The sequence below is a fragment of the Tursiops truncatus genome, chromosome 1, assembly GCF_011762595.2.
Source record: "Tursiops truncatus isolate mTurTru1 chromosome 1, mTurTru1.mat.Y, whole genome shotgun sequence".
Taxonomy (NCBI): domain Eukaryota; kingdom Metazoa; phylum Chordata; class Mammalia; order Artiodactyla; family Delphinidae; genus Tursiops; species Tursiops truncatus.
The window spans coordinates 88,164,738-88,190,470 of NC_047034.1; the positions used below are offsets into that span (position 1 = coordinate 88,164,738).

At 58.6% G+C, this 25,733-nt stretch overlaps 2 protein-coding genes across 13 annotated transcripts in view; one reads left to right on the forward strand and one right to left on the reverse strand.

The window, feature by feature from the left end:
• PSRC1 (proline and serine rich coiled-coil 1) lies at positions 1 to 8,823 on the forward strand. Of its 6 annotated transcripts, none has more exons than XM_033862500.2 (8): positions 1 to 356; positions 740 to 799; positions 891 to 948; positions 1,388 to 1,829; positions 2,189 to 2,303; positions 2,394 to 2,642; positions 2,966 to 3,059; positions 6,798 to 8,823. In XM_033862500.2, exons 1-8 carry the CDS (start codon positions 131 to 133, stop codon positions 7,042 to 7,044), a joined length of 1,491 nt encoding a protein of 496 aa, XP_033718391.1. In that variant the 5' UTR covers positions 1 to 130; the 3' UTR covers positions 7,045 to 8,823. The 6 variants fall into 6 exon arrangements, with proteins under 6 accessions (XP_033718391.1, XP_033718410.1, XP_033718405.1 ...); XM_033862519.2 differs by lacking the exon at positions 6,798 to 8,823 and adding an exon at positions 3,224 to 3,840 and having other exon boundaries at positions 2,189 to 2,332; positions 2,524 to 2,642; XM_033862514.2 differs by lacking the exon at positions 6,798 to 8,823 and adding an exon at positions 3,224 to 3,840.
• Positions 6,217 to 25,733, reverse strand: part of CELSR2 (cadherin EGF LAG seven-pass G-type receptor 2) — a 25,059-nt gene continuing 5,542 nt past the window's right edge. The window contains exons 2-34 of one of the 7 annotated variants that reach the window (XM_033862440.2): positions 22,430 to 23,077; positions 20,274 to 20,496; positions 19,751 to 19,866; positions 19,487 to 19,575; positions 18,950 to 19,107; positions 18,398 to 18,561; positions 18,108 to 18,233; positions 17,578 to 17,744; positions 17,025 to 17,312; positions 16,761 to 16,935; positions 16,378 to 16,519; positions 16,085 to 16,205; positions 15,475 to 15,658; positions 15,195 to 15,296; positions 14,331 to 14,425; positions 13,878 to 14,087; positions 13,216 to 13,399; positions 12,979 to 13,107; positions 12,713 to 12,893; positions 12,396 to 12,563; positions 12,170 to 12,296; positions 11,855 to 12,055; positions 11,368 to 11,542; positions 10,934 to 11,046; positions 10,711 to 10,790; positions 10,496 to 10,622; positions 10,262 to 10,384; positions 9,545 to 9,672; positions 9,226 to 9,314; positions 8,919 to 9,113; positions 8,610 to 8,780; positions 8,236 to 8,470; positions 6,217 to 7,302 (exon numbers count right to left, since the gene is read on the reverse strand). In XM_033862440.2, coding sequence (XP_033718331.1) covers positions 7,296 to 7,302; positions 8,236 to 8,470; positions 8,610 to 8,780; positions 8,919 to 9,113; positions 9,226 to 9,314; positions 9,545 to 9,672; positions 10,262 to 10,384; positions 10,496 to 10,622; positions 10,711 to 10,790; positions 10,934 to 11,046; positions 11,368 to 11,542; positions 11,855 to 12,055; positions 12,170 to 12,296; positions 12,396 to 12,563; positions 12,713 to 12,893; positions 12,979 to 13,107; positions 13,216 to 13,399; positions 13,878 to 14,087; positions 14,331 to 14,425; positions 15,195 to 15,296; positions 15,475 to 15,658; positions 16,085 to 16,205; positions 16,378 to 16,519; positions 16,761 to 16,935; positions 17,025 to 17,312; positions 17,578 to 17,744; positions 18,108 to 18,233; positions 18,398 to 18,561; positions 18,950 to 19,107; positions 19,487 to 19,575; positions 19,751 to 19,866; positions 20,274 to 20,496; positions 22,430 to 23,077 — 5,441 coding nt within the window. In that variant the 3' untranslated portion in view covers positions 6,217 to 7,295. Of the gene's footprint in view, positions 7,795 to 8,235; positions 8,471 to 8,609; positions 8,781 to 8,918; positions 9,114 to 9,225; positions 9,315 to 9,544; positions 9,673 to 10,261; positions 10,385 to 10,495; positions 10,623 to 10,710; positions 10,791 to 10,933; positions 11,047 to 11,367; positions 11,543 to 11,854; positions 12,056 to 12,153; positions 12,297 to 12,395; positions 12,564 to 12,712; positions 12,894 to 12,978; positions 13,108 to 13,215; positions 13,400 to 13,877; positions 14,088 to 14,330; positions 14,426 to 15,194; positions 15,297 to 15,474; positions 15,659 to 16,084; positions 16,206 to 16,377; positions 16,520 to 16,760; positions 16,936 to 17,024; positions 17,313 to 17,577; positions 17,745 to 18,107; positions 18,234 to 18,397; positions 18,562 to 18,949; positions 19,108 to 19,486; positions 19,576 to 19,750; positions 19,867 to 20,273; positions 20,497 to 22,429; positions 23,078 to 25,733 lie in introns of those variants that run through there. The other 6 variants (XM_033862433.2, XM_033862432.2, XM_033862445.2 and 3 more) reach the window with 6 other exon arrangements.

Here is a 25,733-nt window from a genome sequence, read left to right on the forward strand (position 1 = left end):
CTCATTGGCCCGTTCCCTCGCGCGTCGCCGCGAGGTCCCGCCCCTCGCAGGCCCGGCTCCGGGAGGGAAGCCGAACAAGGTCTCCCGGGCAAGCAAGCGCGCTCGCGGCCTCCTCGCCTCAGCCCTCCAAATGAAGCCTTTCTTGGAACGGCTTTCCACTCGGCCCCCACCTGCGGACTTCCGGCCGGCTACCCTTCCACCGCCCCGCCCCACAAGGGCGGAGGATGCTGGCCTTCACCAATCATTGAGCGCGTGTGGTAGGAGTGGGTGGGGCCTGAGAGATTCGAAAGGAGCCCCGCCCCCTCGGAGCGGGTTCCCTGGACAAGGTTGTGGGAGGAAAACACCTTCCGCGGGAGGTGAGGCGAGTCGGAAAGTGAAAACTGAGGGTGGCGTGGAGGTGTGGTGTGGGCGTGGTGCCGCGGAGAGTAGAAAGGTGGCTTGGGGAGAGGAAGAACCCGGAGGGTGATGTTGGGGAGGAGGATGGGGCGCGTAGACCGCCCCAGCGAGAAGAGGTCGGGTCGCAGTGGGGCGGGGGCCAATGTGCGGAAGGAGATGGGAGGATGGGGCATCTGTCGGCACTTGCTCCGGAGGTAAGAGTACCTCAGTTACAGGGGCAGGTGCTGCTGCTGGGACGCCTGCTTTACCTCCATAGTGACTCCCAGCCCCTGGCTTTTACCGAGTCTAGCTGGGAGGCCTTGGGCAGGATGGAGACCTGAGGAAAGGTATATTTTCTCTCCAGCTCCGGGGTCTAAGCTGACTTTTGCTCCTGCTGGCTGGAACATGGAAGATTTAGAAGAAGGTAAGGAAACGCTGGAGGGAAGAATGAGGCCCTGTGATTGAGAGCCGTGTTAGGGACCAAAGGCTGGCATTCCTTCTCTCCTCCCCTACAGATGTAAAGTTTATAGCAGATGAGACCTTGGACTTTGGGGGGCTGTCACCATCTGACAGGTAGTAGACTCTTTATCCTACTTACCTTCTTCCAACAATGGTTGTCTCTAACACCTTACTGCTGAATTATTGGCCTTAGGTCTGGATTGGTAATTTAGCAAGGTTGGGTGCACTGGGGCTTCTGGGTGGCTGGTTGACTTCGCCCCCTATGACACTACTGGGGAAGGGGAGAAGGGATAAGCTGGAACGAGATTTCAGGGTGTTAAGAAGAAGGGTAAGTGGATTTGCTTCATGTACATCCTGGCATAATTCCCAATGTCAGTAAGTGCTGAAGGCCTCCTAGAACTGGCTGTCTCATCACTTAGATCTCACAGCCAGCACGGGTATCAGGGTTTGGGGTTGTGTTCCTAGCTCTGTAGTGGGGGTTTTGCCCAGTCTCCCTTGTAGTCTCCTGCTCTCTTCCATGTGGGCATGGTGCCTGATTTGTTTTCTTTCTCAGTCGAGAGGAAGAAGATACAGCAGTGTCGGTGACTCCGGAGAAACCCCTCCGACGAGGTCTCTCCCATCGAAGTGACCCAAATGCAGTGGCCCCCGCCCCCCAGAGTCTGAGGCTCAGTTTAGGCCCCCTCAGCCCAGAGAAGCTGGAAGAAATCCTCAGTGAAGCCAACCGGCTGGCAGCTCATCTGGAACAGTGTGCCCTGCAGGAGCGGGAGAACACCGGTGAGGGCCCGGGGCCTCGAAGGGTGAAGCCCAGCCCTCGGCGGGAGACCTTTGTGCTCAAGGACAGTCCTGTCCGAGACCTGCTGCCCACCGTGAGCTCTTTGTCTCGGAGCACTCCCTCCCCAAGCAGCCTGACACCCCGACTCCGGAGCAGCGATAGGAGGGTGTCAGTCAGGGCTCTTCGAGCAACATCTGGAAAGAGGCCCTCCAGCATGAAGAGGGTGAGTGTAGAGGGTTTGGGTTAGATGTGTGCCCCCGACACTGTGCCTGACTCAGTGCAGGCATAGAGCAGTTTCCTTGTTGGTAAAATAGAGATAGTCAAATTCTACCTCATAGGACTGTTGGAATTAAACGAGGTACCATAAGCAAAGCACTTACCACCGCGTCTGTGCGTGAGCTCTATAATGCTTATGGTCCGCTCTCAATAAATGGCATTGGTGATGATGATGATGATGTTGGCAGCTAACTTCTGCTCTTCCTCACTGGGATCTAGGCAGCTCTCCACCTCTGTCCCTTAATCAGCCAGCAGAACAGATTCTTTTTCCATTCTAGTCCTTTTTTTCCCCTCTTTGTGCTTCAGGAGTCGCCCACTTGCAATCTGTTCCCTGCATCCAAAAGCCCAGCATCTTCTCCTCTTGCCCGATCAACTCCTCCAGTCCGGGGGAAAGCCGGGCCCAGTGGGAGAGCAACAGCAAGTGAGAAGACCTGGGCAGCAAAGCTGTGGGTGAGTGGGAGGAGGGAGGATGTGGAGCTGACCCTAAAATTCCTCTGCTTCTCTCCACCAGGCCCACCTACCTCTGTCAGACCAGTCTTGGCTCCACAGCCTTCTACCAGCAACTCTCAGCGCCTGTCTCGGCCACAGGGAGCAGCTGCTAAACCTTCCAGTCGACTGCCTGTTCCGTCGGCCATTCCCAGGCCTGCCAGCAGGATGCCACTCACCAGCCGGAGTGTACCATCCAGCAAAGGTGCCCTTCCTCCAGATTCCCTGCCAGCTCGGAAAGGACTTCCAAGACCAAGTGCCGCAGGGCACAGAGGTGAGAAGAATGGCCATAAGGATGAGAAATCAGGAGGAAGAATACCTACCCCTGCCCAGCATGAACGCACCCTCCCAGAGTTGGTAGCAGTGACTTTCTCCACCCTCATTACAGCTCTGTTTGAAGATGGGAAGGCTGAGTTAAGGAGAGAATGTGGGCCTGGGCAGAGTTTGAGCCTCAGTTTTCAAATACCATATGTTTTTTATCTTGGGTGGGAAGAAAGGCACTAATCCCAAACTCACTCTACCTTCATCCAGTATTTCTTTTTGAGAAGGTCACTTGAACCTTCTGCTAACTCATGTCTTTCGTTAACACCCATCAAGTTCCTGTTTCTCAGCGACCAAATCTTCCCATCCCTGGTGCCGGTCGCAGCAATCTGCAGCCCCCCAGGAAAGTTGCAGTCCCAGGACCTACCAGGTAAGACAGGTTGAGATGCTGTCTCTTTCTCCCTTGATGGGGATGACAAGGGGAGCCTGGAGGGGCAGGGAGTCCCATTTCTTCCTGAACTTGAACTCAGCTGGTGACAAATGGGCTTGTGAAAGAAGGGCTATTTAAAGCAGTTCCTTCTTCTGTCTCTTTAGGTAAAGAGATCAGGACAGCAAGCAAGAATTCAGTAGCAAACTACTATAGTCACTGCCTGGACTCACCTCTGTATTCAGCTTCCCAAGCTCTCTCCTTGGAGGCAGGCCTGACTCCAGCAGATTCTGGCCCAGGGACAGAAGGAAGAGCTGCCACCATGGCTGGTGCCCCAGGAGTAGAGACCATGGGAGATAGGGTGGATTCGGGTTGAGCTGGAGGGGAATCAAACTCTCAGTTGAAACAAGATAGGAAAAAGAGGTTGCCTCCCAGTGGTGAAGTTAAACAGGAAATAAGAAATGCTCGAAAGTGGTTTGTCCTCATCCACCCCCATTCTTGTGTCTAGCTCCACAGAGTTTGATTTTCATCCCAGGCTTTGGTTCGATGGACATTTACATGTGAATGGCCTCTGTAGCTAACCTCCGTGCTCTCCAAGGAGCAGTCCTCCTGAATAACATCCTCTGCTGGACTCAGGCCTGTTTGGAGAGGCAGAGGCAGGCATCTGGTCTCCAGAACTTGTTTCCTGTGGATTCTATGACTCCTAACAGGCCAGTTTATGATGAGCTTACTCCATTGGTCTGCATTTTTCTAAAATAAAATGAGTATATTTTTATATTCTGAATACATGTGGAAGTAAATCCTGCTCCAATGTCTAACAAATTTAGAGTAAACTCCTGTGTAATTCCAATGAGGGAGCCAGGATGGGCTTCCCAGGCAGGGGTCTGAATAGGCCTTAGGCCCTTGAGATTCCAGCTAATCAGGCTATGACTAGCCCCCTTGTTGGCATTCGATGGGAACAGGCTGCCTTTTTCTAGGCATTTCCAGGCTTCATATGTTATTAGAAGGTCCAGATCAACTTAAGTAGAGTTTATTTACTTATTTTTTTGCGGTATGCGGGCCTCTCACTGCTTGTGGCCTCTCCCGTTGCGGAGCACAGGCTATGGACGCGCAGTCTCAGCGGCCATGGCTCACGGGCCCAGCCACTCCACGGCATGTGGGATCTTCCCAGACCGGGGCATGAACCTGTGTCCCCTGCATCGGCAGGCAGACTCTCAACCACTGCGCCCCCGGGGAAGCCCTAAGTAGAGTTTAATTCACAGTATGTGAGGCTATCAAACCAGGGTCTTGGTAAATTATTATTTATATTCTAAACGTGCATGTCCTTTCCTGGCAAGAGAATGGATACTCCTAGGAATTCAGCATCTTGTCTGCTGTACTTATGGGATGAGGGGGCCCTCGGGTGGGTACCCTGGTGTTCAGGTTTGCTGATTGCCTCAGGCAGAAGATGCCTGAGCACCTTGTTATGTTCTGCCTTACGTCTTTAGAATTGTTGGTGTTCTCCTCTTCTTACCCCTACTAGACTTGAGGGCTGGCGCCAGGATTTATAAACCTCTGCAGTGCCTAGTGTTGTGATTTGTATGTGGTGGAGAGCTCTATTCATTTATTGAAAAAATATTTGAGTGCAAGATGGGGGGGGTGTTTGTTAAATGAATGACAAAAGATTCATTTAACAGATTAACTAGGGGGTCTCCCTTTTCTCACAGCCTTCGATTCTTGGAAATGCCAGAACCAGCCCAATTCCTTATGAGTTTTGAGAGGACTTTTCCTCCTTGGAGGCCAGGCCCTGACTTAAGGAAGTCAGGCAACTGGGCCAAGGGAATGAGTTCCAGCTCGTGCCCCGCCCCGCCAGGTTTACATGCCGATAGGCCCCCTTCTGAGGCACTAAAAGGCCCTTCCCCTGTTCCTGGGCCAGGCCCCCACCCTGGGGCTTTCTTCTTTTTATAGCTGATCTTAAGGTTCATTTAACACATTCACCTATATCGCAGTGACAGCTGCCTACACTTTCACCTTTCCCTGAGCCTCTGGGATTCCAAGCATTGAGTTGGGGGAGGGTGTGTGGAGACAGACACTGAGTGTCTGGCTCTGGAGAACATTTGGCAGGGGCAGGAAGACCTCGGGTGCGTCTCCCAACCGCGTCCTGCACTGGTGTCTGACAGAAGCAAGCCCAGACACATGCTTAGGTGTGGCCAGCAGATGGCATGTTCGTGTGGCCTGCGTGTGAGCCAGGCCCCGGTGGGTCCTCAGAGGCAAAACAAGCAGCAGACCCGCGTGCTATTGCCACCTGGTGGCCGAAGAGGACAAGGCAAGGCGTGTTCCTTTCGCCCTCTAAGTCAGTCTAGGGTTTCGTTAACTGCCCCTCCAATCCCACTGCAGATCTGTTTAAGCAACGTTCAGGAGGCAGCATCTGCGGGGGAGGAGGCCTGCCTGCCACGGCTGCCCTTCTAGCTCACTACCTGCTTACTTCCTTCCGTTTGGGTCGACTTTCTGTCTTTTCTCTTTATGCACTCTATCTTCACCCCCCTCCCCAGTAGCACCAGGGAAGGAAGCCAGGGTTTCTTGGTCTCTTACTATGCACTGTGAACTGTTCTAAGCACTAACATATGTCAACTCATTTAATTCTCATAAAAGCTCAGTTAGGCACAAACCATTATCATTCTCATTTTGCAGGCAGGGAAACTAAGGCTGAGAGAGATTAAGTCACTCAGTCTGGTTCCGGGGTTTGTGTTCTTAACAACTCCCCTCTATGGCCCCCATGTGAACTCTCTATCTAGTTTGTTGGACAGACCTTTGAAAAACACAAAACTTGGGAACAGAAGTAATGTGGCAGAGCACACAGCTGGCTAGAGTATGAGTAGTTGCTTCATTTCCGATGGGGAAAAACACGAGACCGCCCAGAGGAATGAAGTTAGGATGTACCTAGTCACTGGGCACCTTTCAATTCCCACCAGCCTCTCAGCCCTCCCTGCCTCCTGAATTCTGCTCCCAGGACGGGACTCAGTACTGAGGCTATTTGGGGGACACTGCTGGGGGTGTCGAGAGGATATCTGAGTCCCCTGACCTGGCCCTTCCAGGGCCCTGCCTGCTCGTGTTTTCCAGCGACCAGGCCTCCCCGCGCTGGAAGGAGAGGGCCCCACACAGGAGGAAAGGATGACAGTGCTCAGCCCGCAGAGAACTAGTTTTATTCAGTGGCATGGAGAACTGAAAAAACAAAGCACAAAATGCTACCATATTTACAGTTACAATCAAACTGTACAATCAGATGGTTAGTATCAAGTTAGCATCCAGCATCTTTGTATTTTTTTAAGTCAAGTCATCAGTAGTAAAAACCAGTTAAGTTTTTAACCCTTTACAGGAATTGCTGAGGGGAGAGGCCAGGGAAAGAATCCATGGCAGAAAAGCCAGAGACCAGCCTTACAAATGAGAAATAGGAACACTTTTTCTACGCATAGCCTCTTTTTCTAGCCACCTGCTCCAGAGGAAAATGGGTGACAAGTCTGGAATACATGCTCAGCATAAATGGTGACTCAGATGATGAACAGCAGTTGGCAAAACTGAGGAGGGAGGGAGAGGTGGGGAGATGACAGCCTGGAGCAAGGGGAAGGGCCTGAGGCCCCCTCGCCAGGACTGCTGGGTACACACCCCACCTGACTGATGGCCACATCAGACCCCCTGGGACTGGACCCATCCCAACACAAAAAGCAAATAAATAAAAAATATATATTAACTCTCTCTTCGCAGGGAGCTGGGTGGTGAGGGGGAGAAAGAGGAACAGGGACCTGGTCCTTCGAAGAAGAGAGCCAATTCCAAGAAGGGGATAAAAATAGAACATGTCTCAGAGGCCACAGCAGGTCAGTGGGGTTTGTCTGGTCTCAGAGGAGGACGAGTGGACCCCGGAACCCAGACTGGAGACCTGGGCTGGAGACAGCACGGGGCAACCGTGCCAGCCCCATCTGTCCTCTTCCTCCCTGTCCCACCCACACAATAGCAAAGAAGCTCAACTTAACACATGACTGGCCTTCCCCAGCACGGGGCGGGCAGGGAAATGAAGCACTTTTGGGTCAGCGAACTGAGCAAACACCTGGGCTGCAGTGCACGGCCAGAGTCCAGGGAAAGGAGAGGGGCTGGGGTGGCCCGGCCGCCACCCAGGGGCATGGGTTCCCTTCAGAATGTGTTCATGCAGCATTTGGGGGTCTGGGGGCGCTGAGTCCTTCTGCCCCCTCTCCGGACAGGGCTTTTTCAGTTCCTGGAAGGGGCGGCACAGGCGGGGTGAGGAGTGCCCTCGGCCCTGCGCCCTCACCACACTGAGGCCTGCCCGGTGCGGCCCGCAGGGCTTGATGCCCTGGGTGCATGTGGCTTTGTCCTTTCCTTTTGGTGATGGCAAACGAGGGGCAGGTCCCCCAAGAGTCCCTTTCCTCCCAGAGGCACAGCAGATGGGAAACTGAGGAGAGGCTGGGAAAGCATCCTGGGAGGTCCTATCCTCTTTGGGGAGGGAAAGGGGAGTCAATTTCCAGCGTATAAAAAAAATTAATCCCTGAAGTCATGAAGAGTGGAGTTCCTTTTTTAAATTTCTTTTTTCCTCTTTTCTGAAAAACTTTGTCTTGGAGATGTTGGCCCCAGGGGTCCAAAGTGCAGTGAGGGGGATGGTGGGGGAGGGAGTTGGCACTAGATGGCCTTGGGTGGGGTGGGTGCCCCTCCCGGCAAGGCCCAGGCTCCTCAGATGGATGTTTCGTCGCTGCTGCAGGCAGGCAGGCAGGGGGAGCAGGGGCGGGATAAAGCACAAGACAGGAGTGGGAGCATGAGTGCAGCTGGGGAGCGTAAGGGAGCCTCAGGGTGTAGGAACCACCGGCCCAGGGTTAATGCAGGAAGTTAAAGAAGAGAAATCTGGAGAGGCAGGAAAGGAAAGTGACAGAAAAGGCAGACAGAGGGTTAGTCAGAGCAGAGGAGACAGTGGGAAGCTTTCACCAGAAGAAGGAAACAGAAAAGCAACCCCAGCTCCCCACCCTCCCTCACTTTGCCCGATGCTGGGCTGGGCTGACCCCACAGGGCGTCATGTTTGTGGGCATGTGGCCTGAAGGGACCTGGGCCACACTCTGCTGCCCACCTGAGCGGCCTGGGAGGCCTGGAGGCGGGGCCTCTGTGGGGCTGCACCCTGTCCCGCCCACCCAGCCACACTCACTCGGAGCCTGACGAGTCCTCATCCACCGTGCCTGCCTTGATGCTCATGGCGATGGGCATGACCCCGTTCAGCTGCTCCTGGAGGCTCTGCCGGGGTGGAGGGCGGGGAGGGGGCCCACCCCGGCTGCCCTCGCTGGCTGAGGAGCCCCGGGAAGACCCTGTGCCCTGCTCCAGGGGTAGCCGTAGGAGGCTGCTCTTCTCACTGATGGTGGGCAGACACTTCTTCTTGAGGATGCCTGTGGGCCAGAGGGCGGGTGCCATGAGGAGCAGGTGGAAGGAGCATGGAGCTGCCCTCGAGAGCCCTGCCAGCCACAGGCCAGTGTGAGGAGTGAGGTTGCTGATGGGGGAGCATGCAGCTGAGCATACCCCGCTCACCTTTGTGAGGTTGGGCAGAAGGGCCTGGAAGGGGACCCAGGGACCCCTCCCGAGGCAGGGCATCTCCATTCTCCCGCGGCCGCTCCTCAGAAGCCCCATTTCCACCACTGTCCTTTGCTGCGATCCCAAAGTCTCCTGGCCAGGGGGCCTTCCCGGACCCCAGGCCCCCATCTGGTGGAGAAAGGAAGTAGATGAGGCCCAGAGAAGACAGACGGCTAGGAGAGTCACCACCCTAGTCTTGCTTCCCAGGAATCCCAGCCCCTCTGCCCTCCCACTGCCCCCAAAGGCCACAACCCTGCGCTGACCCACCCTTGGGGGTACTGTGCAGGGGCAGTCTCTCCGCCCCAGGCCCCAGCAGGCTGTCCCAGCCCGGCTCTCCAGGGAAGGTGGCCTCCGCCTCTTCCTCCTCTTCCTCCTCCTCACTATCTGATGAGTGGGTAGAGGCATAGGAGCCACTCTGGTCATCTTCCAGGGACAGGTCACTGTCAGAGTCTGTGTCTGGATCTAGGAAGTGTGGGAGAGATCACAGGCAGCCCATCCGCCACTGCCCACCCTCAACAAAAGTTAGGCAGCTGTGCCTCCACCACCACTGGCCGTCAGGAGGTTCCGTCCTCACCATGCTGCTGGTCTTGACCTTCCAGGAATAGGCCACCAGGGTTCCCCAGGCCAGGGGGCCCTTGGCCAGGGTTCAGTGTGGACTCCTCCCTAAGAAGACAAGACATGCTGGAGGCATCAGCCTGGCCCCTCACCCGGTGTCCCATTCTCTTCTCTGTTCTGGGTTTTCCAGTTCCTTCCCCATGTTCCTCACTGCTTCCACTTCAAGCTGCCACCGTGTCGGCCATGGTGTGTGCTACGCAACTCCTAGCAGCCTGGCCTGGGTCTAGCATGCCCGGTGCCCTTCTCCCCTCCCCAACTGTCCCATCACCAGAGCTCACCTCAGCAAGAAGGGGATGTAGCTGGGCTGACTCTTGCCCGAGCGGCTGGCGCTGTGCAGAGAGCCTGCTGAGTCTCCGTAGGGCTGGTAAAGCCTTCCATCTGCATAGGGGCTGGGGCAGTTGTAGGACTAGGCAGGGAACAGGGAGGTCAGTACATGGGTGAGCCGGAAGGGGTGGCCCCGGGAAAGCGGAGGGGCCGAGGGAGCTTGCCCTAAGTTCTCCCCGCCACATGCCCAGGACTGAAGAGAGAGGCCCCACATCTTTGCTGCCCCCATTTCAGGGCCTAGTAGTGTTGTGGCTCTGCCATAGCTGTGCCAGTTCTACGCACCCCAGGTGCCCCGGACTCGGCTGTATAGCGTCTGCTGGCAAAAGATGGCACCAGGAATTATCTCCTGAGAGCATTCTGGGAGGCACAGATTTACCAAGAGGCACAAGGGATTCTCAGGTGTGGGGCATTTATGACCTGATTACCTGTCTTGGCTACTCCCTCATCTATCCTAAGCTCTGCTCCCATCCCTCCCAAGTCAAAAATCCCCCTCCCCGACCCCAGGCCCCTTCTTCCCAGGCCACACATACCATTTCACCACCCCTTCCTCCTTCCAGGAAAGGATATAAAGATGGAGAAAAAGTGGGACAAAAGCACAGCCTTTGTCCCTCCTGCCTCTTCCCCCTCAACTCCCCATGACCCCTTCACCTCCCTGACCCCGGCTCCCTCACCGAGGTCAGAGTGGACTTGGTGGTCAGAGCAGGGTCAGGGCTGGGCTTGCGGCTGCAGGCAAACTTGAGTGCTTTCCGGACCTCCTTGCTAAGCACCACATAGGAGAGGAAGATGAAGGGGCCCTGACAGGCAAGAAGCAGCAAGTGTCTAAGTGCTTATTAAGGCACCTCATACCCAAGCTTCCCACCTACAATTCCACCGGCCTCCCACAGGGCATGGGTCGGACCAGGTACCTGGATGCAATTGGAAGCAGCAAAGAGGTAGTGGAAGAGGAGGGTGTCACTGTTGACAGACAGCAGTGCCAGTAGCCACGTGGCGCTCAGCAGCAGGAGGACAGCGAAGGAGGGCCGCAGGCCCAAGCTGGGGAGGGGGCGGGCTGTGAGTCTGGCCGTGAGGCCTCCCGTGCCGATGCCCGTCCACTGCCACGGCACCCACACCCCATACTCACACAGGGCCTTTCTTCTCAAAGCCCTGCCGCTGGGCAGCACAGGACGCCCGGGCCGCCAGGATGTACAGGAAGACACTCATCTAGCAGGGGAGGGGGACGTGGGAGGGGGACCATCAGGGAACAGACAGCTTCCACCCCACCCTATGGAGGCCTCAGCAATTCCCAAAGGGGATCCTGAGGTCACACTCAGCCTGCTCGCCCCCAGCCGCTTTCCAGCACTTACCGAGACAGCAAAGGCCACGGGGCCAGCAAAACTCCAGATGAGCGTATCGTAGATGGAGAGCCAGCAGAAGTCAGGGTTCCCATAGCCTTCCGGGTCCAGGCCCACGGCTAGACCTGGTGACAGCAGCGGGGAAGGGGTGATCAGGGACTTGGAAATCAGTCAGGCGGTCAAGTGGGCTCCTAGGGCCAGGTGCAGGGGATGAAGGCTTCTGCCCACCATATGTCCATGCCGTCCTCTCCAGGATGGGGGACCCTGTCCCTGAGTCGGGGTGTCAATAGCTGAGTTAAACCAAAGGGATACTTGTGGAGAACCTGGCCTGGGCATAGGGATGTGGGCCTCTGGGCCTGGGCTGGGAGTGGGAGAAGGTGGCATGAAGATGGACTTAGGCCCTAGGGATGTAGAACCTCAAGGCCCGGGATCGGGGGTGCGGGTACCTGTGATGAAGGCGGGCACACCCCAGCCTAGCATGTAGTAGAAGCGCATGGGGCCGGCATTGACGTCGCGCACCTCGGTGAGCGCCCGGTACAGGTGCAAGGCCTCCAGCAGAGCCCAGGAAAAGGTGCAGAGGTACAGGAAGTGCAGCAGGATGGCGATGACTGTGCAGGCAAACTGAGGGCCCAGGCCGCGCCCAGTCAGTGACCAAGGCACACCCAGAGTGTGGGTCCTGCTCTCGCCAGACAGGGGAGGAGAGCCTGGGTGTTGGGAGGTGCTTCAGGGGGAGTCTGGGCCAGAGGAAGGTACCTCTAGGGTGCTGGGGAAGTAAGGGGGAGCTAGAGAGGGGGAAACTGGGGGCCAGGCACTAGGCTGGCTCAGTCACTACTGCAGGAGCAGGGATTGAGGGGGCCTCTGGGGAGGACGCGTATGGGAGCCTGAGAGGGCTGGGCACTGGGGAAGGTTTCTGCGTGAGGAGGAACATCTTACAGGGAGGTCAGCCTGGTTGATTCCCAGGAGGAAGACCAGCTGAGCTAGGCCCAGGGCGGCAGTCAGGTTCCGTTGGATGCCGTGCTGGTTGGAGCGCAGCGCACGCAGAATAGTGAGGAAGAGGAAAGTGAGCAGTAGGGCAGCCAAGGTGACCCCTAGGGCCACATAGGTCAGCGTCTTCAGTGGCAGGATCTCCCCATTCTGCAGGGTGGGTGGCAGAGAGCCAGAGGGCTTAGGAAGGGCGGGGCCTGAGCACCTAGTCCAGTGCCCTTGGCTCCCACCCCCAGCTCTGCAGCTACCCCTGGTGGGTCCAACCTCCCGCCTGGACACGTCCATGAGCACAGCGAAGCTCGTCATGTGGTTGCACTGGCAGCTGACGTGGCTCTCGTTGCGGAAGACGACTTCGCAGCCTCGGGCTGACCAGCCACCTGTGCCACTGACCCTGCGTGAGGGAGGCAGGGTCAGGAGACAAGAAGGGTGGGGTGCCCAGGGGCCTGAGCTCTCCGCCCAAAGCCTTGGGGGCAGGGCAGTGCAGGCTTACAGGATCGAATGGTTCCAGAAGACACAGATGGGCTTCGTCCGCTCCTCCGTCTCCAGCAGCCGGAACTGCACCGTGACTGGCTTGTCCAAAGCACGGGGCAGAAGCTCCTCATCGTCATGGACGCTGATGCTCACCACGGGCGTGTTGATGACAGGGCGTTTGGGAACTCTGGCGCGGGGCAGGTGGGCACACAGTCACCACGGTAGTCGCGTGACTGGAGGACGCCCCAATCACTGAGATGCCCCCAACCCCTGGGCCCTCTCTGTGCCTCACCCACCCGACCTGTCTCCCCCCGACTCGTCTCCCCAGCCGCTCACCTCAGGCTGCGCTTGTCTGGGTCGTAGTTATGGGGCAGTAGCCCAGCCAGGGTGCGGTAGATGATGACACTGGCCACCGCCTCACCCTGACTCAGCTCCGGGTGCCGCCGCTGACGCCGTGCCAGCTCCTCTGGCTCCTGGGCCTCTCCAAGGCCCGCAGGCCTGACCATGGGGGGCGTTTCTGGGATGGGGACACTGTCCACTCAGCTGGGTCCTGCGCAGATGCCCTGGCCTGGCCCCTGACCCACCCCTTGGCCCCCACTGACCTCTGAAGACGGACTCAGGCAGAATGACCGTTGTCTCAAGGTCCGGGGGCCGCTCCCCTCTCAGCGCCTCGTAGCGGGGCAGCTTGGCCCCAGCGAAGTTCCCCTTGTCCAGGCGAACTACAGAGATGACTAGGGAGAGGTCACAGGTCAGACCCCCGGTGAGGTGGGCAGGCCCCTGGCACGGCCGCCCTTACCAGAGACTCTCCCTGGACCCTCCCACCCTGGCAGCAGCCTCACCAATGTTGGGCGTGACGATGGTGAAGGGGCTTAGGTAGGTGTGCCGCATGTTCTGGGCCAGGGCACTGGCGTAGGCCTCATAGTGCTGGAGCAGCCAGGCGGTGCCACCCTCTGTCTGCTGGATCAGCTCCCAGTGCCGCTTGTTGGCTGCATCCAGGAGGGCGCTGCCCACCTGCAGCAGATTCTGGGGGAGGGCACGGTCTCGGTGGGCTGTGCCTGAAGCCTCAGTCCTCGTCCCCAGCACCAGGCCCCAGCCTGTACCTAGACCAGCCTTGGCTCGCCCCCCCACCATGCCCCTCCCTCTAACCCTTCCTCCTTAGTCTCTAAGAGTTTCCCACACAGATGTTATTAGATGCTGGTTCCTCCCTGTCCTGGCACGATGGGCAGGGCCTCTCCTCCGAGAAGCCTGATCAGACCAGGCCCCAGTACAAACGTTATTTTCTATGGGCGCCTTGCTATGAGAAGGGTTGGGAAGAGGTGCTCTAAGTTACCCATATGCTGGGCCATGGCTCAGAGGGTCTCATGGGGGCCTCATGCCGGCTGAGAGCTCCCCAAAGGCAGGGGTGGGGAGTGCCCCCCATTTTGCCCCCAGGTGGCCAGGAGCAGGCTCACTCACCGTGACCTCCACCCACCCAGCCATTCCTGCCCCCTCCAAGCCCCACCTCGGTGAAGTGCACATCCTGTGTGGCGGACAACCCGAAGCCTCGCTGGGTGCTCTCGTGGGCCAGTAGCCGAGCGGCCAGCTGGTAGGCCACCTTGACGTCACTGCCGAAGTAGCCAGCCGTGTGTTGGGTAGCGTTACGCAGAAGCAGGGCCAGCCGCTGGGAGCGCCCCGAGTCCAGGCCTGACTCGTTTCGCTGCAGCCGCTCAGCCTGGGACCAAGATAGGCTGGGGGGTCAGCACAGGAGTGAGGTACCCAGAGAGTAGAACTGGAACTCTAGAGTAAAAGGACTCAGGAAAGGGGAGAAATGGCCTCCAGGTGGGGGCCCTGGGAGACAGGAGCTGGAATTCCAGAGTCCCCTTTCTCAAAGCTGGGGAGGCAGGCAGGTCATACTGGGCCAGGGCAGGGGGCAGGGGGCAGGGGTAAGGAGATGGAGATGAGCAGTTCCACTTACAAAGCCCTTCAGCTCTGAGAAGGTGACTGATGTGCAGTTGAAGAGGTTTGGGGGGAGCCACCCTCTGTGCTCGTCACAGTGGCGCACAGCAGTCCCTGGGGGAAGGCAGCCAGGAGGGCAGGCCTCAGGGGGAGACACAGGAGGCTGCCGAGACCTGGCTGAGTTCTGCTGGGGGGCAGCCCCTCATGGACCAGAGGCAGGAGACAACCAAACAAGGGCCCTGCCATCCTGTACTGCAGGTGAAAACAGGGAGACGCGTGTGGAGAACACCGGAGCCAAAACCTCTGTAGGATCAGCCCAAAAAAGGGCTACAGGGGCACACGTGGTCCTGCAGTACACGTGGTCCTGTGGCACATGTGGTCCCTTTGAGCCACCAGACGTGGCTGTCCCTCTCCAGCCACCACCTTGAGCTCCTTGCCACTCACTCTCTACTTCTGAACTCTGGTCATCGTCAATCCAAGGACCAGCGCCAGCCCCCATCCTGCGGCTGGGTCGCCTGGGACAGCACCTCACCTCCCCTACTCCCCAGACCATCTTTCTAGTGGCATAACTCCAGCACTAGGTGGTGAGCTGAGGACGGGAACCCTGTGTGACTCATCTTTGAATCTCTAGCACCCAGCCCTGTGCCATGCACACTGCAGGTTTTTTAGCACTTTTGTTAAGAGTCCAAGATATAGGCACCTTTCATGTAGGCAACCTTGGGAGCAGGGGAACAGTGAGCCAAGGAAGCATGGGATATGGAGTCCCCAGGACCTGGAGGCTGGAAAGTGGGGTCCTATGATCAGTAGCCAGGGGCTCCCCACCCTCACCCCACTGATGAAAGGCCAAGTCCTCAGTCTCACATTCTGGGCCTCCAGCACCTACCAAAGGAGCCTTTGGGGCAGGGGGCAGCAGCAGGCAGCCCGAAGCGGGTACGGGGCCACCAGATCCCAGCCTCGATGGCCCGTGGGCAGCTGTCATAATTCACTGCAGGGAAGCACACACCGTCACTCAGGAGCAACTGTCCCCCTACAGCTCTGGCCAGGCTCCCCAGCCCTCCCTGTGCAGCCTCAGGCCTGCAACCAGCCCCTGCTCCTGGCCTCCCTGGGACACCAGGGCCTGGCACACAGCAGGGAGGGCCACCCATCTACCGCAAGAGCCCTACCTTCACAGCCGTTGGTGGTGACCTCAGCAAAAGGGTTGTCACAGCGATCACACTGGCGCCCAATGACACCTGGCTTGCATGGACACTGGCCATCCTCAGGGTCACAGGCTCGGGACAGAGAGCCCGTGGGGTAGCAGTCACACAGCAGGCAGGCGGGGCTGCCAGGGGGCCGGTAGTGGTTCTCCTGGGAGGGGAGAGGGAGGATGGGGTCACTGGCTCAGGCTCTCTTCCCTGGATGCTCATGGATCCTTCACTGTGGCCCCTCTGGAGAGAGGCTCCCTGACCTCAGGTCCCCACCAAGAACGGTACATTCAAAATATGTAACAACTGGTAATGTTTTGGAGTTTAATCCATCAATGAGACACCAATCAGAACAGGCTGCAAACAACCAGTATAGCTGACCCAGAGCTCACTGGTTAAGTATAGATCCTGGACGCCCCACACCCCAGACACACGAGGACAAACAGCCCCTTGCCCGCCCTAGTGGAGCAAAGGCACATAAGCCCTCAGCTCTCTGCAGAGTCTTCCTTCATTGTCCCCCCCAAGGGCCCAGGAGGTACAGAACAGAGGCCAAGGCAGCCGCTATGGAGGCCTAGGCCGGGGCTGGCACCTTGCAGTGGCACTCGCCGCTTGTCTTGTTGCAATCCGGATCGAAGCCTTTGCTGACGTCACAGTTGCATGGGCCGCATGTGGGGTGTCCCCACCAGCCTCGGGGGCAAGGCTGGTCAATCCTGCAGAGGAGGACCAGGCAGACATGGGCTCCCTCTGCCACCCGTCTGGCGTAGCCATGTGTGGCCCTTCTGAGCCCGGCTGTGGCTCAGCCAGGTTCTCAGTGCTCGGAGGGACACAGCAGACACAGGCAGTGCCACTGGGACCTGCTGCTGCCTGCAGTGGTCCACTTACCTGGTCTCACAGTATGGCCCAAGGTAATTTTGGGGACACTCGCAGATATAGCCATGGGGGTCACTGGGCTTTCGGGTACACACGGACTGATGCTCACATGGGTTCAGGTCACACACGTTAGTACAGTTGTCACCATAGTAACCTGGGACCAGAAGGACAGGAGAGGCTCAATCCCCACCTTCCCCTAGCACTTTCTTCAAACCTGCCTTCATCCATCCCCTTCTACCCTGAGCAGCTATACCAGCTGGCTCTGGCTTTGTAGTGCAGGAGGAGAGGCTCAGAGAGGTGATGTGACTAGCCCCAGGTCACACGGCAGAGGCAGAGTGAACCGTCGCCGCCCCGCACTTGCTAACCTGCCCCATTTCCCTGGATCCCTGGCATACCTGGATCGCAGCTGCAGGAATAGCTGTCCCAGTCGTCACTGCAATAGCTGTTGGCAGGACATGGGTTCGAGTCACAGGGGTCTGGCAGGCTACAGCCTGGCTCCACATTGATGCTTTCCCCACGGCTGGGATCCAGACTGCTAATACCCTCGGACGTCTCGCTTACCCGAACACCCTGGGATGGACAAGGTAGTGTTGGTCCTTTGTGGAGCGGGCCTCCAGCCTCCAGCTATTGGAGATGAGAAGGCAGGGCAGGAGGCTTACCTGCAAACAGCCCCGGAAGCCACGGACCACACCACTGGCCGGCCCAGGCACTCCCCCAACGGTAATGTTGCTCAGGTGTAGCCCATGCAGCCGGGGGCCCAGGTTGCCCTCTGCCCGCTGCTGCCCGTAGTCGAAGGACAGGATGGCGTGGCCGGGGCCCCCACTGGCTCCCAGTGCCAGCTGTGCATGGTGCCAGTCGCCATCATTGGCCCGGCCTGGCTCCAGCCGGAGAGACGAGGCCTGGAGTCCGGTGCCCTCCACGCTCAGCACCACGTGGCCCTCCTGAAGCTGGCACCAGAAGAAAAGAGGGTCAGCAGACTGCCTTAATGGGCTCTTCTTCCAGCCCACTGTCCTCCTTCCTGGACCACCAAACCCATCCTGCTGCCCAGCTGAGGCCAGAGAGGAAAAGGTATTATTTCCCTTGGGCCCAAGAGATGGCAGCAGTGATCCACCAAACGAACCTAGCTGCCTTTCTTTCCAGGGAAAGGCCCCGCCCAGCCATCTTTGACCAACCCTGGCCAGGGCCCGCCTGCCCCACCCCTCTCTGCATCACCTGCAGGGTGATGGTGCTGCGCCCCCTGGTGACAGCCTGCAGCAGGACGCCGTCGGCCTGGCGTGTGCGGAACATGAGGCTGAGGTGCCAGGGCTGAGAGATGGGCAGCGAGAGGCCATGCCAGGCCACCAGGCTGCTGCCCAGGAAGCGCTGCGGGTTGGCCATTTCTGGGGAGACAGAAAAAGGCAGACTCTGAGAGGCGGAGCACCCAAGTGCCCCAGGGGGTATGATGCTCAGCAGGGGCGGCTCCCTGGGAGGCAGGGCACTGTCCCTCCTAGTGCCCACTCTCCACGGCAGCCCCGCCCCCCCAGAGCATTCACCTGCCCTGGGCCCGCACCACACTGTGCCCAGGCCTGCCTCTGACTGGGCCCTTTGTCTCCCGTGCTACCCTCTCAAGGCTCTGCCCAGACACGCTTTTCTACCCACAGCCCAGCTCAGCTGGGCCCTGCCCAGTGCCTGCCCGGACCCTGCCAGTGTTCCCAGCAGTGCTGACAGCTCCCAGGCCCCGACCTCTGAGGGCTGCCCCCTACCCTGGGCACAGCTCTTGCCCCCGAAGCCCAGAGGGCACTCGCAGCTGAAGGCATCCCACTGGTTCACACAGGTGCCCCCATTGTGGCAAGTGTTGCTGTCACACACGTTCTTCTTGGCAGGGCAGCCTAGAGTGGAGAGAAGGGCGCTCAGGTGGAGGCTCTCAACAGAAAACCTGTGGCAGTGGCTGGAGGGGGCTCTGAGACCCGCCACGTGCAGGGGTCCCCGCAGCAGGCACACCCCTCCTCTCTGCGTGGGGCCCATGGCCTCGCCCCTACCCCAGCCCCCATACCAGGCACGGTGCCGTTGTTGGCAATGAAGTCGGCCATGTCGATGTGGCGGCTGTCCACCTGCAGGTTCCTCATGCAGCCCACGAAGTGCCGGGTTCGGACAGGGAAGCTCTCGGGCAGGTCAGGCACCCCGCCCAGCAGCAGGGGCCCTGTCAGGTCCAGAGACCTGGGGGAGCGAAAATGGCTGCGACATGAGGGAGAGTGGGGTGCTTCTGGCTCTTCCTCCTCCCTGAGCCCTGCCGCCAGGCCAGGAGCCCAAGGGGCCCTGCAGAGCAGCCAGGGGAAGGGGAGCCTCAACCCGGAGCTGCTCTCATCTGATACCCGCCCCTCCCCAGACCGCTGCACGAGGCCCGGCTCTAGTCCCCCAATCTTGCCCGCTCCCGCCTCCCACCCCAGCCCCCACAGAGTGCTAAGCAGGGGCAGAGGGAAGCAAGGCGAGGGATGACCCCCGTCTGAACTGGTCCCCATTTCAGGGCCCCCAAAGGGTCCCCTACAACCCTCCCTCCCTGACTGGCCCACACCTCACCGCAGCCCCAGCCCTCTCCCCTGCTTACTTCTTGCTGCCACCCTGGGTGCCCTGGGCAGCGCAGGAGTAGTTGCCCAGCACAGCTCCAAAGCGCAGGGCCACCCCTGTGTCACAGCCATCCACGGTCACCACGGCCACCTTCTGCTCGGATGGGCCCTGCGGGAGCCCTGTCTGACCCAACAGCGGCTGTGGACAGGGAAGGGCAGAGATGGGAAAGAGTGGGCAAGAGCCACTCAGATCACGGGCCAGGCACTAACTCACCCCCTGTGTGTACACCCTCCCCCACATATACAAACACACATACACACTGATGTGTGCTCACAGGACTTACGCACTTTACCTTCCTCAGCGTCTACTCAAGTTTCTGCCTACTAGAACAGGAAAGATCTACACCACCCAGCGGAATGGGAATGCCCAGCAAGGTGGTAAGTTCCACCCCTCCCTTCCCCCATTTCAGCCAGAAGTGCCATGACCAGCCCCTGGGGAGGCAGCGCCACCCAGGTCTAGGTGAGCTCCTGAGCCAACGACAGAACCCTCCAGCTCCTTGACCGCCTCCCACACCCACCTTATTGTAGTACTTCAGGTGCACTGTGTGCCACTGGCCGTCACTGACCCCTCCAGACACGAACGGGGACACGGTGGTGGTCGACTCCCCTGGGGAAAGGACCCAGGTGAGCTGGGACACCAGATGAGGGCTGGGAATGGGGAGGGGATGCTCATGGTTGGGCTGGGCCCAGATCTGGCTGGGAGAGTGTGTGCCTTGGGGTCAAGGGCCGAGAGACACGGGGCCTCTAGGAGATGGGCAAGGACATGGGGCAAGCGGGATCACCTGCAGAGAAGGTGAGCTGGACCTGCTCCTGGATCACCTCGAGGGCCACAAAGTCATGCTTCTCGTTGAAGCGCCCATTGTACAACAGCAGCCCATCACGCTCCTTGGTGGCAAACCTGAGTAGGAGTGGGCGATGGGGGCACGCAATGGGGCACCCACCTGGATGCCAGCACCCCAGCCACCTAACCAGCCCTGATCCTACTCAGGACTCTCCAGAGGGCTGACTCCTTGGCCGAGGCTATGGGCCATGTGGCTAGAGTGTGGAAGATGAGCCCAAACCAGGACCAGAAGCAGAACCTTGGCATCCTAGCTCCCACCCTTGAGGGTGGGGTGGGAGGAGCGTAGACGGCCCTGGTGGGTGAAGGAGGCCTGCTGGCCAACTGCACAGGCAATTCCAAGTGCAGACCTGGCTCTGCCAACAACCTCTTCTGGGCACTTTTGCTGCCTGACTTCCCACCTCGTCCGCAGAACAGGAGGCACCAGACTCCCCCCCGGCCCCTACCCCCAGCACCCAGGAACTCACGAGAGGGCCAGGGTGAAGTGGAAGCGCTGGCGTAGGCCCCGGAAGGTGATGAAGGAGCGGGCGGGGAAGCTGCGCGTGGTCACCTGGCAGAAGGGCTTCTCAAAGTCTCCGGATGGGCAGTCGCACTTGAAGCCGCCCACCAGCAGGTTGACACAGGTGCCCCCATTCTTGCAGACACCCGGGGTGCAACGGCCTGAGCGGGCACTCACCTCACAGTGCTCACCTGGGCAAGAGGTAAGGCAGGTGAGCACCAAGTGCCTGGGGAACTGGGACTCCTTTGCATCCAGTGATCCCTCCATGGTCTCCTGTGACCCCCAAACTCTCCCAGGCATCCCCACTTCCTCTCATGTGCAAACTCAGCCATTCTGCGCTGTGCGTGGCGCACTGGGCTGTTCTCACCACAATCCCATATACGGCTGTCCTGCGAGTTCCCTGAGGCTCCCAGTCCCTTCCATAGCCCTGTTTGGACCTCGAGAGCACAGGCCCACGAGGTTGCTATTATAAGGGCCAGGTCCTAGCGGCCTTTGGTGTCAGGGCTACCACGCAAGCTTAGGGGTGTTCCGGCCCCTTCAGGGGTGAATGCGCATGGAGGGAAGGGCCTGCAGGACAGCATGAGGGCTGCTGCCAACCCCTGCTTCCTCCCTCCCTCCCACTGCTGCTTTTGTCCCTGTCAGGCACCAAGATCAGTTTCCCTCCCTGGGGATAAGACCAGGCTTCCACTTGGATTTGTCGGAGTTATGGGATGGTGTGGGCAGGAAGCTGGGGACTTTCCAGAAATGGGGCAGGGAACTCCCACCCTGAGCCCTGGGGTCCAGACTGAGGACCTCTGTGCACTTGGGAGATGCTGACAGAGTAGGGAACTGAGCCCTGGGAGCAGACCAGGATTCAATGGAGGAGATGAAAATTCCAACAATATCAGATGGAAAAATTCACCCTTTTCTCTCCCTCCCCATTCCCAGATTCTAGAGATAGGTTCTCAGCTCCAGTGCCTAGTGACAGGCTCTAGTTTCCATGGAAACTGTTGTTCGCCTACTCTAAGCACCCCCCCTACCCCATCCTCCTGGACAAAGACTTCCCTCCCCTCCCCCAAGCCCACCCCTCTGCTCCCCACCCGCCCCTCCACCCACAGTAGCAGCTGAGAGGAGTCAAGTCTGGCAAGTTCTGGGCAGGAAGATGCAGCAGGGGTGGCAGTGGGGCTTGCCTACCACTGCTGGCAGAGCCAGTGGGCATAGCTCTGGAGGAGAGGGAGCAAGCCCTAAGGCATCTGGGAAGGAAGGGCCCTTGGAGGAGAGAAGGGGTGTCCTGAGGAAAAACAGGAGCCTGCAGGGAGGGGTCAGGAGCACAAAGCAGAGGCAGTGAGCATCCCAGGGAGAGGCTTGGGACAGGATGTGTAAAGACCCCTGGAAACAGGCCAGCAGGGAGGCCTCTTGGTCAGGACGCTGTTTTACACACCTGGGCAAGGGTGGGGCTATTCTGTTCAGGGTCACACACAGGTGCAATAATCTGAAAACCACTATCCCCATACCCAAACCCTCCAGTTTCCCCAGCTCTTCTGTGCCTTCCCCTCAATACCTAGGGAAAAAAGCACTTGCTGCAGCTCAGAAAGGTAACTCACTCACCAGTGGGGAGAGATCTGGTACTAGGCCCAGCCGCATCTCTAATCCAGATGAGACCTGGAGCAAGTCACCTGATCTCAGCGTTCCCTTAAATCACAGCCAACACTTCCTACAGGCCAGGTCTTTACCCGTATTAAGTCAGTCCTCACAACCACCTTATCATGTGAATAGATTCATCATCCACTTAAAAAATACTAAGGCACAGAGAGGTTAAGTAACTTGCCCAAGGTCACCCAGCTAGTATTGTCAAAGCTGGGATACAAATGCAAGCCGCTTGGCTCTAGAGCTAGAGCTGACCTCAGTTACACCACCTGGGGGTGGGGGCTGGGTAGGTGGCCAAGAAGAAGGGGTCCCCTCTCTGCCTTCCTCAATAGGTGGTTGTGAAAGAGCAAGTGGGACTTGTGAATGGCCAGTGTACCCTGTACCTTACTCTGGAAAAGAACGAGGCCACCCCTGTCCTTAGCCTGGTTGTGCTGGCACCGCGGCGCTAGCCCCCCAGAGCCGCCCCCAGGGGTCCCCCCTCCCTCGGTGAGGGCTCACCGGTGTAGCCATCGCGGCAGAGGCAGGTGTAGCCGCCCTCACGGCTGCGGCAGCGGCCGTGGGAGCCGCAGGGCCGCGAGTAGCAGAGGTCCACCTCCGTCTCGCAGTAGTCGCCCGTGAAGCCAGGCGGGCAGCGGCAGCGCAGCCCCCCGACTGGGTGAATGGGCCGGAAGAGCACGGAGGAGGAGGCGATGAAGGGCGCGGAGGAGTCGAAGCGCAGCACCGACACGCAGCGCATGTAGTTCTCGCAGGGCTCACGCAGGCAGATGTTGTCGTCGAAGGGCAGCACGCGCTGAGCCGAGATGGCCGTGAGCAGACTGCGGTTGAGGTACAGGCGCTCCTGCAGGTCCTCAGAAGGCAGGAAGGGAGGCCCGCCCCCGGGCCCTGGCGGCTGGCCCACAGACAGGCTCACATTGAGGATGTGGCCGCCCGGGGCGTCGGTGTCCCGCTGCACGTTGAAGACCACCACGTGGTCTGGGGGTGTGGCCAGCGTGGCGGCCACGGCCTGGATGAAGAGACCCAGTAGGGGCGACAGGAAGCGCTCGGGCGACATGTCCTCCAGGCGCAGCGTGATGCTGTGCGTGAGCATCTCGTCGGTAATGATGGTGACGCGCAGTGCGCACTGAGCGGTCACACTGTGCACGCCATCTGCGGAGAGGTGAGACGGTCAGCACCTGGGGAGGGCAGGGTTGCCAAGCCATAGACCTGGCCCCGGGCAGGAGCAGCCGGAGGAGGGAGTGAGTGCGGGCTGAAATCCCGCCTTCACACTCTTGCATTGCCTAGTTGCCAAGAAAGGGTCCTCTTTTCTAATTGGCATAAAGGTGCCCCAGGAGGTATGTGTACCTCACCTGAGGGAGAGTCACTCCATGACGGCTCAGCCCACATGGGCACTTAAGGGGATTGATTTTCAGAACTTCTTATTGCATACTTCCCAGAAACCCTCTGTTGTGAAGCACGGACACATCTTTTAATATTTGTGCACCTTTCCCTGCCCAAGCCACAGGTCCTGCTCCCTTATACCAGACCAGGTGCCTTCCTGCACAAGAATCTTATTTCGCCTTTTTCTTACCTTCCTACAGGGCCCAGAGTACCATGAGAGACCCACAGATATAATCCTTCTGCCCCCTCAGCCTCTATTTCTCAACACTACCATAACTCTGACCCTGGCCATGTTCCCCCTCCCCCACTGCAGTAGAGAATGGAGGGTGAACTGGGTCAGTGGGCCACCCAGTCCCCCTCCCACTGAGCCCCACGGCTGCTTGGGCTTAGGCCCGCTATCCCCATGGCAACGCCCCACACAAAGCATTTTTCCCGCCCAACTCTCTGGGCTGCAGAGGGTAGCCTGGGGGGCCCCACCCCAGGAAATCCAGCTGAGCCACCTTACGGGTGGTAGCACCACCCACTGGCCTGATGCTGTGGCGTTCTGGGGGTCAGAGATGGAAGGGCCTGGGCAGCTCTCCACCCTGAGCCCCAGACAAGAGCCCCAGTGGGCTGACCTCTCCTCCGGCCCTAGGGCCTCTGGCTACTCATCGCCCACTTGGCTAACCGCATTATAGCCGAGTGCCTGCCACACCCCCAGGCCACACACTCACCTATAAACAGCTAAGTACTAACACTCTGGCTTCTCACTCCACCTACACACCCTAAGCCCCGAAATACCATATACACCTGAATGCACAAATACATGGCAATGGATTTTATTTAGCTCAAAATGAAAGCTGGAGGCCAAGGGGAGAGGGAAATGGCTTGGCAGGGCTATAAAGGATATTCATCTTTTTTATTTACTACAATGTCCTACGCATAGTAGGTGTTCAGTAAGATGTTCATGAGAATTTATTTGGTCTCCATAATGAAGAAAGGGTCTTTAAAACACAGCAGGAGGGGCCCGGGTAGCTATTAAAAAGGACACCCTAGCAGGAATGGGACAGGAGTTGGTATTTCAGGGGTGGGGTGGGAGTAGGAAAGGGATCTGGGAACAGATCCTGCTTCTGTGTCACAGCGACTTGAGGTGGCTAACTGCACTGGCGGCTGGGAAGGCTAAAGCCAGACACCCATCTCAGCCATGTCCTCGGCCCACTGCCCACCTGCCCTCCAGCCGCATTGCTTGAGAATGCAAGGCCCGCCTGCTCTCACCAGCAAGCCTGTTTGTCATCACTCACTTGCTCCTCCTTCTCTTGACTTGCTGCTACTGAACAAGCTGTTCCTTCCTACCTGGCCTATCCAGACACCAGCCCACAGCCCTCCTGGTTTTCTAACCCGCTCTAAACTCACCTTTTCCAGGAAGCCTGCCCAGATTTATGACCTCAGGCTCTACTGTTCTCCCGCTTTCAGACCCCCCTGCACTTAGTTATGGAGCTGGCACAGGGCTCTTGTGTACCTGGTGCCGTTATTCCTTGGTGGCATAGTCCCTCCGGGCAGAATGCAGCCCAAGAATCCACACAGAGTACTTCTAACTAATCAGGGAGGGGAGGGGGCAGTCAAGAGAAACCTCGCCACCACTCAGCCCTGGGAACAAGCACTCCTCCCTATGTCCCCCCTCCGTCATCCCAGGCTCCGCCTGCGCCCCTTGCCCAGTGTGTCTCTGTTGCTTCCCATCTGGTCCACCATCTGTGGCCACCTGCCCCCTCCGCTATTTTCCCCCATCCCAGCAGTCAACCTACTGCTCTCTGCTGCTTCTTTGTTCCTCTCTCCTGCCTTGACCTGGGTCACCCCTCAGGTGCAAAAGGTAACGGTGGAAACAGGGGTGGGGGGTTGCATTACCTGAGCCATCCTCCTGGGAAGGAAAGGGGTGGGATGGGCCCTGACTCCAGGAAACCCCACCTGTGTCTAGAACCCAACCTGCCACACCTGGAAAAGTGCCAAGTCCCAGACTGTGGCAGAATCAGACTCCAAGCCCCTCTTCCCCTGGCAGATGTGCCAGTGGGAGTTGTAGGCCTGGAGGGGGTCTGCCACTCTGGGGAATGACCAGGCCATGGACAGGAGCTCCGGTGTGTCCTAGCAGGGTAAGGAAGAGGCAAGGAGAATTCAGGCTTCAGGGGAGCCATCCGGCCCAAGCTGGGGCAGCTGCAGCCACAGGGAACAAGAGAGGGGGAAATCAGAGAGGCATAAACACAGAGACCAAACAGGGGCAGACAAAGGCCCAGGAAAAGAGCCAGCAGTGGAGAAAGTGGGAAAGCAGGAGAGAGTCACACAGGAGATGGGGAGAGGGCAATGGAGGGGGCCGTGCAGAAGGGCCCCCAGGGGCAGAGGCGGGAAAGAAAGAAGAGACAAAGAACAGGAGAAGGAAAACAAAGGGGCAGTAGGA